The sequence below is a fragment of the Typha latifolia genome, chromosome 4 (assembly GCF_019914945.1).
Source record: "Typha latifolia isolate L0001 chromosome 4, TyphaL0001v2, whole genome shotgun sequence".
Lineage (NCBI taxonomy): Eukaryota > Viridiplantae > Streptophyta > Magnoliopsida > Poales > Typhaceae > Typha > Typha latifolia.
The window spans coordinates 15738525-15750631 of NC_133089.1; the positions used below are offsets into that span (position 1 = coordinate 15738525).

At 38.3% G+C, this 12107-nt stretch overlaps 2 protein-coding genes and 1 long non-coding RNA gene across 6 annotated transcripts; 2 read left to right on the forward strand and 1 right to left on the reverse strand.

Annotated features, from left to right (window-relative positions):
* Positions 1–1331: 1331 nt before the first annotated feature.
* On the forward strand, positions 1332–1997 carry LOC140787248 (uncharacterized). The gene is made up of 2 exons (XR_012108788.1): positions 1332–1512; positions 1715–1997. It is a non-coding gene; the product is annotated as an uncharacterized lncRNA (long non-coding RNA).
* Positions 1998–4120: 2123 nt separating this feature from the next.
* Positions 4121–5896, reverse strand: LOC140785688 (uncharacterized). 4 transcript variants are annotated; one of them, XM_073133650.1, is made up of 5 exons: positions 5436–5896; positions 5278–5328; positions 5034–5167; positions 4729–4820; positions 4121–4637 (listed from the first exon to the last, which is right to left on the reverse strand). In XM_073133650.1, the coding sequence occupies exons 1-5, from the start codon at positions 5778–5780 to the stop codon at positions 4591–4593; spliced, it is 669 nt and encodes a 222-aa protein (XP_072989751.1). In that variant the 5' UTR covers positions 5781–5896; the 3' UTR covers positions 4121–4590. The 4 variants fall into 4 exon arrangements, with proteins under 4 accessions (XP_072989751.1, XP_072989749.1, XP_072989752.1 ...); XM_073133648.1 differs by having other exon boundaries at positions 4121–4648; XM_073133651.1 differs by lacking the exon at positions 5278–5328 and having other exon boundaries at positions 5436–5887.
* A 3447-nt stretch (positions 5897–9343) lies between these two features.
* LOC140786856 (anthocyanin 5-aromatic acyltransferase-like) lies at positions 9344–11960 on the forward strand. Its single transcript, XM_073135550.1, has 2 exons — positions 9344–10079; positions 11149–11960. The coding sequence occupies exons 1-2, from the start codon at positions 9405–9407 to the stop codon at positions 11809–11811; spliced, it is 1338 nt and encodes a 445-aa protein (XP_072991651.1). The 5' UTR covers positions 9344–9404; the 3' UTR covers positions 11812–11960.
* The last annotated feature ends 147 nt before the right edge of the window (positions 11961–12107 follow it).

Below are 12107 nucleotides of genomic sequence, written 5' to 3' on the forward strand. Positions count from 1 at the left end.
TAAGATATTAATTATTCCACCACTAATTAGAGGTCAGTTGCATGCCTGGGTGGCTTTAGAACCTCCAAGATTTTCGGAGAAGGAAAATTAGTCCAACAATAATTCTCTAAAAATTGTGATTTTTCTTACAATAAGGATATCTTTTTTCTCTAGTCATATTAAAATAGTGGGGCAGGATTCATCCTGCACATCTTACTGGTTCCCTAATTAGCATGGGCAGTCGGCGTGGCATCTAACCACCACTCTATTCTGGTTGCTCAGGCGATCAACCTCCGGGAGGCCCTCCTCTACATTCGTCTGTATAGACTTGATTCATTGATGCTCGCCAACATTTTGAATTAACGGTCACCATCCGGCTCCTTATGCCATTACTGGGATCATTGATGATTGTGTGTATTTTTTATTTTCTTTATATTTACCACGAGACTAATCAGTTGATTGATTGACTCACAAACTACTCTAGAAATACGACTCTTAGTTCCATATGTGAGGGATCATTCTCCTCCACCCTGATGCCTCTTTCGATTACTGACGTCAGCGACAGTTGTTGTAATTAGGGAAGCTAATTAATCTAATTCCTTCTTTAAAAAAAAAACATATCTATTACTTGACTCTTATGTTTTGCTTCTAATATATATATAACACTCTCAATTAATTTTACCCTAACGCACCTATCCAATAGTGACATCTCTTTACTTTTAAAATAAAATATAAAAATGCCTATAACACCTTTGATTAAACGTCCGTTTTTATTTTCTACCTTCATGCTCATGGATATTAAGGTCTTACGCATCGGAATATTTCCATTTAGAAAATTAATGTCAAAATATTTTAGGCATTAGAAGTAAAATACAAAGAGGAATCGAAGGATAAATATCTATATATTAAAATTTAAATGGTAATAAAAATAAAATATGGCTGTTTTTCGAAATTATTTTTTAATAATTATCTTCTATCAGCAGCCTGAATATTTGACCTAGTCATATGCTTCTCCAGATTTGGCATGGTAGTCGAGCTGAAAAGTTCGATGGCTAAGGTGGTTGACGTAGTAAGTAGTAACGGAGCCCATGGGAAAGCACGAGTTGACTTGGAAAAAAAGTCATGGTACGACCCAAGACTTGCATGTACATTTGACTAGAAATTAAGGACAATATGGGATTGGGATTGGGATTGGGATTGGGATTGGGATTGGGATTGGGATTGGGATTGGTGCCAAATTAAGCAGACGGTCATATGAATTAGATATGACCCACAGATTTGATCGAGTCAAACGAATAAGATATATTAATTACTCCTCTATAAATAACGAGTAGGAGGCAGAAAGAGAGAGTGAGAAAGCAATTAAGAAAAGAAATGGAGAAAGCCTCCCAAGCCAAAGAACTGGTTTCCCTTCGCTCTTCTCTGCTGCAGTTCGTAGCAAGAGCTTGGGGCATGCAGAGATTTTTCAGCTATCCCAAGAGTACTACTTCCCCAACTACTGCTCAAGAAGTAAAGAATGCAACGAGAACAATCGTACGTAAACACATCTCTCTCTCTCTCTCTCTCTCTCTCTCTCTCTCTCTCTCTCTCTCTCTCTCTCTCACACACACACACACACACACACACACACACACAAACGCATGAACATATGTAGAGTTGTGGTAATATTATTGCTATGTTGGTAGGTCGTCTCACTTCATTAATTGACCAATTTTGTGTGTTGTATAACATGCAGGAAGGTGTTTCAACCGTCCACTGGAGGAGTAGGTCAAATACGCCAGTGCGTCCAGCTCCAAAAGGAGGAAGTGGCCAGCACAACTGAGACCACAATGAATTCTTCAATTTTAATTTACACTTTACTGCAAGTCTACCTGCAAGGAGTAGTACTTAATTCCTTGTCTTTAGATAAGTGTTGTTAGAGAGAGAGAAAGTGAAAGTGAGAATTACTTCTTACTGTCCACGATGTATTTCTCATGTTGCTATATCTCAATTATTAAATTTCGCCTCTTGCTCATCAAGCTTATAAACAACACAAATGCACAGCGATTTCCGAGAGAGAGAGAGAGAGAGAGAGTGGGGTTTGTAAGATCTAAAAAAATGACGAAGAAGGAGGAGGAAAGAAAATTGTTATACCAACAATAATTCGAATATTTTTCTCCTCCTTTGGATTATAAATCAAGCAAAAAGACTTACAATGCTCCAACTTGCCACATGATAACGTTCCTATGGAATCTTTTTTTCTCTAAAATTACCATGCAGGAGGCCCTAAAGCTTTTAATACTCCCAGTTGATCCTTATTTGAGCTTATTAAAACAGAGATAAAGAAAAAGAGAGAGCGCAGTAAGAAAAGGGATGTTTCCTATGAAAAAATGAGTTAATATTTACAGAGTAGTTCAAATTTTTATTAGTACGTTAACTCTTTTACCCCTGAGTCATCGCTTTGGTTGTTTCTCTTCTTAGATGAGTTATTAAAAGGTGAAAGAGTCATTATAAAAAATAGATTTTAATTTGTTTGCATATAGTAAAAACTGTTCTCTAAATATCAATTCCTATATTAAAATAATAAAAACTTCCTTTCATCCAAAACCCACATAGAAATTCTTTTCTATCCCTCTTAATTTATCCTAAGAAAATCCTGTCAGAATTTGGGCTATCCAAACAGGCACTTAGGCTTATGCCGAAGGAACGACCATTGATGCAGTCTTTTACAGCTTCACTTTCATATTACCTTTGTTATGCATAATTATATATAGGATATGCATTATTTGAGATTAAAATAAATGATACAGAGCTTCCAATAATGTTCAAAATTCGAATCTGATAGTCTTCAAATTGACTACAATATTTAAAATTTAAACATCCTCTTCCCCTCTCAGTTTGTCGTTGATGACATAATTATCACACCTGCTCCCATTGTTTGAACACATCACGGTTTTATACTTAGTCTGCCCTCTTTTGCAAAAACCAGCTACTGATGTCAGGATTTTGCAAGATCGTGTTATAATCAGCAAAGTCAACACTTGTTGAGGTCATCAGAACACTTGTACATATTTCAAATTTCTTACAACAGCAACACAATAAAGAATTATTTAAGGGGGAAAAAAATAATAAGATGGGCATGAAGCTCTGAAGCTAAGGAGCATAATGCACTGCAAAAGCCTATGTAACTTGGAATACCAAAATATCTCTCATTAGAAGAAAAAAAAAACCTCATTTCTGAAAACTAGCAATCATGAATCTTGCCAAGACGATAAAACTGCAGCTAATTCAATATATATGATGTAAGTAATAACAACTCTTTCAGACATAGTTTCACTCAGGAGAAATTTTCCTCACAGAGGAACTTTGATAGCTATATGAAGCAAGTTAGGAGTCAAAGGAAGCTAAACAAGAACAAGTGGGATCTACAAACAAATGGTTGACTTTGAAAGTTGATAATGAGAGGCGCCTTATTGCTCCCTATGGCGATGAGCAGGCACTAGGGCTAGAGCTAACAAGACTCACAGATCTCCCAAATTAAGTTGGTGCCACATGTTCTTGACCATAGATTACTCCAGTCTACACTACACTCTGTTCATATACAAAATATCTCCTAGAATCTAAATTAATCCATTACAAAGCAAGTTTGCAACAGCGCATAAAGAAGTAAACAAAGTTCCAATGTTACTGCCTTTTAACTGATCAATATTGGTGTAAGAACTAAGAGGACACTTCAAAAGACAACATTGGATCACCTATTTGTGGTCACCATACAGTGTTGGTGGTCAGCTTGTACAAGAAACCACAAACTCACACAAACATATTGTTGGATCACCTGACTAAGAATTCCTCATTGCTTTTGTTTTCACTTTGAACATGCAAAATGATCTCAACTATGGAACAACCAGACTCTTGTGTGTTAGAATCACAAAACTTGAAAGCAGAAGCATTTAAGATCCTCCAATACAAGATCTCAAGCAGCAAATAGTTATAACTGAGTACCTATAGGAGCCAGATACAATAACAAATCCCACCAAATATGCCAACATCTTAGTGCAACAAAAGGACCACAGGAGTGCCCATTCATTGTCACAACTCTTTTACCTCAAAAGGTCTATTCCATAGTCAATACTACTTTTGATTGAGTCATTGCATGGTAAAATTGTTAAGAGTGGATAATTCCATTCAACTACTTCCTTTGACCTCCAGAGATCTACAGAAAGCTATTTTTAATCGTCATTACAGGCTAAAAATGTTGACAATTGTATCTTTCAACTCTCCTTTGCACTAATTTATTCGAGCATTTCTAAAACAGGAACTTGTTCATGATAGAGAGACACAACAGAAGTTGCCAATGGAAAGAACCATTACCAAAGAAACAAGACCACAGACTAAATGGCATATCTAGGCTACTCACGACATTAGTTTGAGGGCTGTGACCAGTTGAAGTGAATGCTTTGCCTCTGATGCTGAAAATTTTGTCATAAGGTCATGCCTTGAGTTCAGACTGAACGTTTTTGTCGATGTGAGGCTAGAAAGTTTAGTGCCCACCTAGCAAAGTGGGTAATGCTAAACATCACCCCAAAAAATGCACGTCCCTTCATAATCCCCTCCCGCAAGTTCCTTGCTGTTCTAGCTAGTTTCGGCCCTTCTATCTCGTTCCTCGGGATTTCTTTCCCCTGCACCGATACTAATAAAGTGAAGGAGTGATTCCAACCATCGGGCTGCTGCTACAAATCTAGCCAATTGACTACAAGAACAATAACTAACCCATTGGCCCCATAGTAGTGAGACGACGCAGTCTGTCCTCAGCTACACGAACAACTCGAGTGGAGCTTCTAACACCTTGTGTTATCTCTTGGCTACAGAAGAAAGCAAAAGGATCACTACAGGACTTTACAACCAGGATAAACAACTTTAGGAAACAAAATCGATGCAAAAGGGCATTCACCTTAACTCGGAGGTTTCTAAAAAGAGATCAGTACCATATGTCAAAATGCAAGAATGAAAGAAACATGAACATACGACCAAAGACGGTTAATATGTTTATTCAGGAACAAGTATTAATGTCTCACCCCAGGTCACTGAGTTCCATCGTTAAGTCGCTAATCTCCATTCCAGAAAGCCTAACTGCAGCCATAGTATCTGGAAGCTCTTCCGCTGTGACATCCAACAGCTTCTCAAGTGACTCCGCCGCCTTTTTAAAAGCCTACATTTTTTTTTTCCAGAACAGGGATTACAAACTACTATCACTCAAACCTCACTGAGCACAACAAATCAAGTTTAATCACGAAAAATAAAAATAAAACAATAACAGACCAAAATGGTGGGAATTGCAGAGAAGAAAAGCCATGACGCAGATATTGCAACCTGAAACATTAGACAACGGTAGGAGGAGACCAAGAAATTCTGAGGCTATTTGCTTCAAAACTTAAATAAAAAATGCAGCTTTTATAAAAAGAATGTATCAATCATACCGCGCAGGCAGTCACGTTGAGGAAAAAGATGTGCTTGCGGCCGAGATTCCACTGCGTCAGCTCAACAGAGGTCGGAGATCCCACGGAAGACGTGAGATCAGAGGTGGAATTGGAGGAGGAAGCGGAAAGGGGAGAAGGAAAAGCCAGTGAGGAGAAGGCGAGTGTGGGTTCGAGCCCGCGGTTACTAGCTACAGCCTCCGCTATAATTCTTCGAGGGTTATTGAATTGGGTGGATTTAAGAAGAATTAGAGAATGGCAAGAAGTGGAGGTAGAGGAGGAGAAGGGGAAAGTACAAAGACGAGAAGAAGGGGCGTGGAATTTGGCGGAGGGAGGAAGAAGGGACATGGCTGCGCTGCTGAGGAGCGATACCAACGAGGTCTCTTCCTAATTCATATCACGAAAACTGCCATTTTTTTTTTTAATCAAGAACTGTCACTCCGTATCCAGAAGACTAGGACTCTAGATTGGATACTTGGATCCAAATCGGAAACCTTAACCCAGACTCCTTTTTGGGCTTCTTCACTGCCTGAAAGTTTTGGGCCTCAACTGGGCTTACCGGCCCAGAAACTTTGCAAGCGTTATTAATTATTATTGTGCTTAATCTTAACACACTAGTCCCTCCAAAAAAAAAAAAAAAAAAAAAATTAAACCAATTATTTCTTTTTTTATGGCATTTTGATATTTCTTAACTATTTTATTCTCAACTTCTCTCCTTTCCTTTTCTTTAGAAAAATAAATAAGAAAATAGTCTTAGAGCAGCTAATATATGATCACTTGTCTGATCTCAGAATGTTTTCTTTTCCAGATGGAGCGAAGTTGTTAAGTTACCTTGTAATTATACTTGCGTGGGGTTAAAAAATTGGGAGTTGTTGTGCTTTTGGAATATTTGACTGTAATAGTTCTCTGGTTGTTAGTACGAGTTAGATGTCGTGATTTGGTTCGCTGGTCTAAGAATCATTACTTGCTTGACTCTATTCTGTGGCCTCCACTTGTTTGGACAGAGTGGTTATGAATTTTTAGAGCAACTTTATAATAGGGTCACCTTAGATGCTTGTTTTGATTAATCCATTTATTTCGTCATAATTTAGAACAATGCTCAAAGGTTGATAAAGAAACCAGTGATTGTTTTTGAGGTAGAAAACAGTATAGGACATAATTTTTTTTAGGTAGTCCGGTGGTTGTGTAGTATTTTGTGAGCTTTCACAAAAGAAATATTTTATTTTTTTTAACAGATAAAAATTTTACTGATCGATAGCACTACATAGGTGAAGATATATGTTTCATTCTTTAGACCATTGAAGAATTTTGTTTCGTATTTATCTCCTGCTAAAATTTTGTTTGTATTCGATGTGTATTTAAACTCGCTTAAGATATGATTCGTATTCAATTAATATTTATATATTTTTTTATTAAAATATAATTTTAAAATTTACTATTTATTCAAATTTTGTATTTGAATATATATCTAGAGCAAAAATATAAATACTTATATGGGTCTAGATTCATATTCGATCCATTTTCTCCCGCCTAGCTGAGAAGCATAGATGCTAGGTAAGGATGCAAGCTAGCTAAGCCTGAGCTAGTCGGCTTTAGTTTAGACTTAGCTTGAAATTAATTTTGAGCCTAGTTTAATATTTAGTCTTCACATAGCTCAAAAGAGCTAGCCCCAGTTGAGCTCAAGCCTAATTCGAGGAGGCGGCGGCAACTATAGCGCAGGGGTGTAAATGAGCCCATCTAACCGAGCCTAAGCGAGCCGACTTCACAATTTCAAGCCAATAATAAGCAATTTCAATCTTAAACAATTCAAGCCAAAATTTGAGTTAGCCCTAATCAATCAAATTAAATTAAGCTTAATTTAGGCTTGAATCAAGCTAAAATAAAACCTAATTCAAAAATATAAACTAATAAAATTAAAATTAAAACTAAAATTTATAAAATTAGAGCAAGTAATAATTCACTAAAGTAAATCTTAGAATATAATAGAATTATAATATAGTATAAAAAAACATTACTAATATTATATATATTATAATTATTTTGAGTCTTATCGAACTTATTTGGTCGAGTCGACTCATAATCAAGCTTAGCTCGAAATTATTTTCAAACTTATTTCAAAGATCAAGTCCAGCTCTAACTCATTTTCCAAGCCAAGCTTAATTGAGCCTTATCTAGCCAAGCTCGAGACCTTTAGCCGACTTGATTATTTTGACATCGCTACTTCTAGGGGAAAGCACACGTAGCCTCACCTTCGTCGCCACCATAACCAAAGCCCTCTTCGCCATCTACAACAGCCCTGGAGGGGCGTCTCTAGTGGTGCTCTTACCATCATCTATGGCATCCGATTAGGTCTTGTGTACATGGTGATGCTCGCCGTCATGTCCTTCAATGAAGAGCATGCTCAAGAGGTGGGCCATGCACGACCCAGTACTAGTGATGAAGAGGCTAATAATAAAAGTACCTCCAAAGAGGCTTACAGCAAATGGGACCAGGTGATAGTGGAGTCTGATGCTTCCACTCTGATCAGGATATCCCAAGGGAGAGACAGCAGCCCTTAGCGGCTAAGAAGGATAATACAAGAGTGTTGCTTGATGTTGATGTCCTTCAGAAAAATCAAAATTTTGCACATATATAGAGAAGCAAATAGGGCAGCAGATTGGCTGGCTAAGCTAGGTAAGAAAATCGCTACTGGATCTATTTGGGGTAGCTCAGATAGAATACCTTTGGATCTATAGTCGCTTTTTGTACAAGATAGGTTGTTGGGCACCGAATATGGCCTAGATGTAAACATTAGCTGAAGTTTCAGCTCATTATCAATAAAAAAAAAACAAATAAAAAAGCACATCCGAAGACTAGATGGGCTTTTGGTTTGTGATAGGATGATGGCAGTGCCTTTGTGATTCTGACATACGAAATCAGTAGCTCTCAGTTTGATTTTAAAACCTCCAACAATTTTTATGGTTTTCCTCCGACGCATTGGAGTATCAGATTCCTTTTGGATACCAGCCTTGTCTTTTAGAGCATCTCCAATCATGACTCTATTTGGAGTATTTGGAGCCAAAAATGGAGCAAGAGCCCGGTGCACTCCAACGCACTGGGCTCCATATTTATTAAAATAATAATATAATATATATTATTATATTAGCTATTTTAAATTACTTAATAGGTCATCTTAGTGTTATTATTTTTTAATAAAAAATATGATTGAAAACTCTCATCGAAATTACTATTTTTTTAATTAAACGCATCGAAATTATATTATAGGAAGTAAACATTGAAATAAGCATTATATGTTATTAACTAAAAATATCAAAATTATATTACATAAAATAAGTATAGCAAAGACACGAAAATAAAGAAATATAAATTTTAATATAATTTTTATTTGATGTATTTTATGTTTGATGTATTTCATATCTAATATATTTTAATATTTAATATTTACAATTGGAATAATTTTAAGTAATTATATTTTAGGACACATAATTTATTAGACTCATTTTTTATAAATAATAAAAAATTAAAAATTTAAATTAATTCAAAATTAATTTAATATTAGACTCATTTTAAAGGTCTTGATGAGACCTTTTCAAATGGTATTATTTTTTAAAAAAATTGAAAGTAAAACTAATTATATACTCAGTTTAACTAACTAAATTATTTAATAAAAGATATATATATAATTAAAATTATTAAATATAATAATTATTGAATAATTTTAGTATTTTCAAAAAGCTAAAATATAAATAGAGCAGAGACCCAGTGTTGCAGCTTTGGAGCCCTGTTAAAGTTGCTCTTAAAGTCATAATAATATTTGACTTTTTGGGTTAATTCCAAAGGTAAAAAAATGACCTCCTACTTCTCTTTTTCCGATTAAAACAAAGAAAGAAATGATATTTTACTTTGATCCTTCTCTTTAAATTATCGATACCTTCCTCTCTTATCCTTCAAGCTGCGTCCACTAAGCCCAGAATGTCGGAGGTGCGAATTGTAAAAACCACCCATGTCCCGCTCCTTCAATTACCCGCCCCTCCCCTCGACCTCATCAAGCTCTCCTCCTTCGATGCGCCATGGGTCGGGCTACCCCCGATCCAACGGCTGCTCTTGTTCACCGCCTCAGATCACCTCCCCCCCTTCCCTTCCCTCCTCGAATCGCTCAAATCCTCTCTCTCTGCTACTCTTATCCGCTACTTCGCGCTCGCAGGTAAGCTCACCTACCTCGAGGAGACAGCCGACGTCGCGATCGACTGCTCCCCCGCCGGCGTCGGCGCAGGGGTCGCGTTCGCCGAGGCGGAGGCCGACGGGGACGCCGGCCGGCTCGCCGCGGGCGAGGAGCACGACGTGGAGGCGTTCGTTAGGCTGGTGCCGGAGATGACGGCGACGAATCTGCCGGCGCCGGTGATGGCGGTGCAGGCGACGAGGTTCACCGGCGGCGGGGTGGCGGTGGGGATCGCCATGCACCACGCGTTGGCGGACGGCCGGGCGTTATGGAGGTTCATGGAGGCGTGGACGAAGTGCTGCCGCGGAGAGGTAGACGAAGAAGGCCGCCGTGAGAAACCCTCGTTCGACCGTGCGGTGATCAGGCATCCGAATGGCGAGGAAGTCGCGAGAGAGTTGGTGAGAATGGTGGCGCCGGACTTGCCAAGGGTACCTATTCCAAACTCCGCCATTCCATTGAATTTTATTCAATTCCGATAAAATAAATAAATAAATTAGACCTTTCTTTCGAGCCGGTATATTGTTTGGAAGTTGCGCACACTGATTTAGGAGCTGGTACCGAATACTATAATCTTCAAATTAGAATTATAAATTTTAGAGAGATATTAAAATATTTATCCAGCGTATATAAAACACATATCTTTCTAAGATTCCTGCGATTGTAACTGCAAATATGACAATTCTATTACGATGATGAAGTCAGCTTCTTGTCCTTGTCTAATATGGAAAAAAATGAAGATAAGAAAATTTGACAAAAGGTTGTCATCCCACTGGGCACGGCACCACGTAGTGCTTTTTTTTTTGGATATCATACATTAAATTTTTCCCCCCTCCTCCTCCCACCACACCCTTCCTACATCTTCTGTCTCTCTTCTTGCTATGTTTTTCCTCCGAATTATTTTAAGATATCCAAACAAGAAAATTTGAGTCAATACTAAGAAAAAATCCAGGTAAGATCCTTTAGCTACGCTTTTTTTTTTTTTTTTTTAAAAGAAACTTTTATACGTTTAAATTCCTATAGAAAATTTTGTCCACCCAAATAGGCCCCTATAGTTATGTCTGTAGTTTTCTTTACTCATTTCATGGTGAGTGGTTATAAGTTGGGACTATCGAAACCTTAACATAACAAACATTGTTTGCCCTCTTTTTGGAAATTTTATGAATTTCATGAGTAGTTTTAAATTATGACTATTGAAAGCGAAATCTAGAAATTAATTAAGCACGTCTGTCTGTTTATTTGTAACTTTTTCTTTCTTTCTTTCTTTCTTTATTTTCTGCATATCACCACCACACCACCTCTATTTAATAGTATCTGAATAGATGATAGCCTCATTTTATTAAACAATATCAGAGTTATGAAATCTTTATATTTACAAAGTATTTATATAAACTCAACTCAAAATTTCTCAATACTGTTAACATAGAGACAAAAATGCTCTTCTCGAGCCTATGCCTGCAGTACTGTTGCTTGACATGAAAATTACTAATTTTATCGTAGGTCATATCTAATGTGCACTCAAGAGGCCGCTTCAAACTCGCCCGGAGAACCTTTACACTCGACTCCCAACGGATCCAACTCCTGAAGCAACGCATTCTCCAGCTCGGCGCGACCCACAAGCCGTCGCCGGCTTCCCCTCCCTCCAGGTTTGTCTCCATCGCGGCCCAGGCCTGGACCGCCTTCGTCCGATCCAAGTCAATGAACCCGACCGACGACACCTACCTCTTCTTCCTCGCCGACTGCCGAACCCGGCTCGAACCCCCGGTTGAGGAGGGTTACTTCGGTAATTGCGTCAAGTGGTGCCTCGTCTCCGCCATCGCCGGCGATCTTTACGGCGAGGACGGGATCTTCTCCGCCGCCTCGGCGATCCAGAAGACCGTGAGGGAGGCGTTGGAGAACCCACTCGAAAGGTGCCACAACTGGATGGAGCGAATATTCCAGCTGCCGCTTAATCGGCTAGCCAACGTGGCGGCCTCGCCCCAGTTCAAGGTTTATGAAACGGACTTCGGGTGGGGTAAACCGGACCGTGTCGAGTTGGTCTCGATGAACCACGACGGGGAGATAGCGTTGGCTGCGTCTAAGGATGAGGGTGGCGTTCAGGTTTCCGTGTCGCTGAATCCGATGCATATGGAGGGGTTTAAGAGTCATTTCCTTAATTTTTGAATAGTACGTAATATTAAATAGTTGAATAAGTGTCGTTAAGTAAGGATAAGACTACTATAAGAGTCGAGCTATTTTACTTCTGCTTATTGTGTTTATCCGTCTCTTCCCAGATCCAAGAGTCATGATTATAGTGAAGAGATTTTTACGTCCTTCTAAGTGCAAATATGATGCTTCTCTCTCTCTCTCTCTCTCTCTCTCTCTCTCTCTCTCTCTCTCTCTCTCTCTCTCTCTCTATATATATATATATATATATATGATAACTTCGGAGATAAAAGAAAAGGAACAAGACCTTCAAA

What these genes read in the sequence shown, in the direction of transcription:
- LOC140785688 (XM_073133648.1), bottom strand. Translation starts at nt 5,780, where the DNA reads ATGTCCCTTCTTCCTCCCTCCGCCAAATTCCACGCCCCTTCTTCTCGT. An exon ending in TCAACGTGACTGCCTGCGCG is followed by an intron (nt 5,329 to 5,435) that starts GTATGATTGATA and finishes CTAATGTTTCAG; the next exon opens with GTTGCAATATCTGCGTCATG. An exon ending in CACTACTATGGGGCCAATGG is followed by an intron (nt 4,649 to 4,728) that starts GTTAGTTATTGT and finishes TCACTTTATTAG; the next exon opens with TATCGGTGCAGGGGAAAGAA.
- LOC140786856 (XM_073135550.1), top strand. Translation starts at nt 9,405, where the DNA reads ATGTCGGAGGTGCGAATTGTAAAAACCACCCATGTCCCGCTCCTTCAA. An exon ending in TGGCGCCGGACTTGCCAAGG is followed by an intron (nt 10,080 to 11,148) that starts GTACCTATTCCA and finishes ATTTTATCGTAG; the next exon opens with GTCATATCTAATGTGCACTC.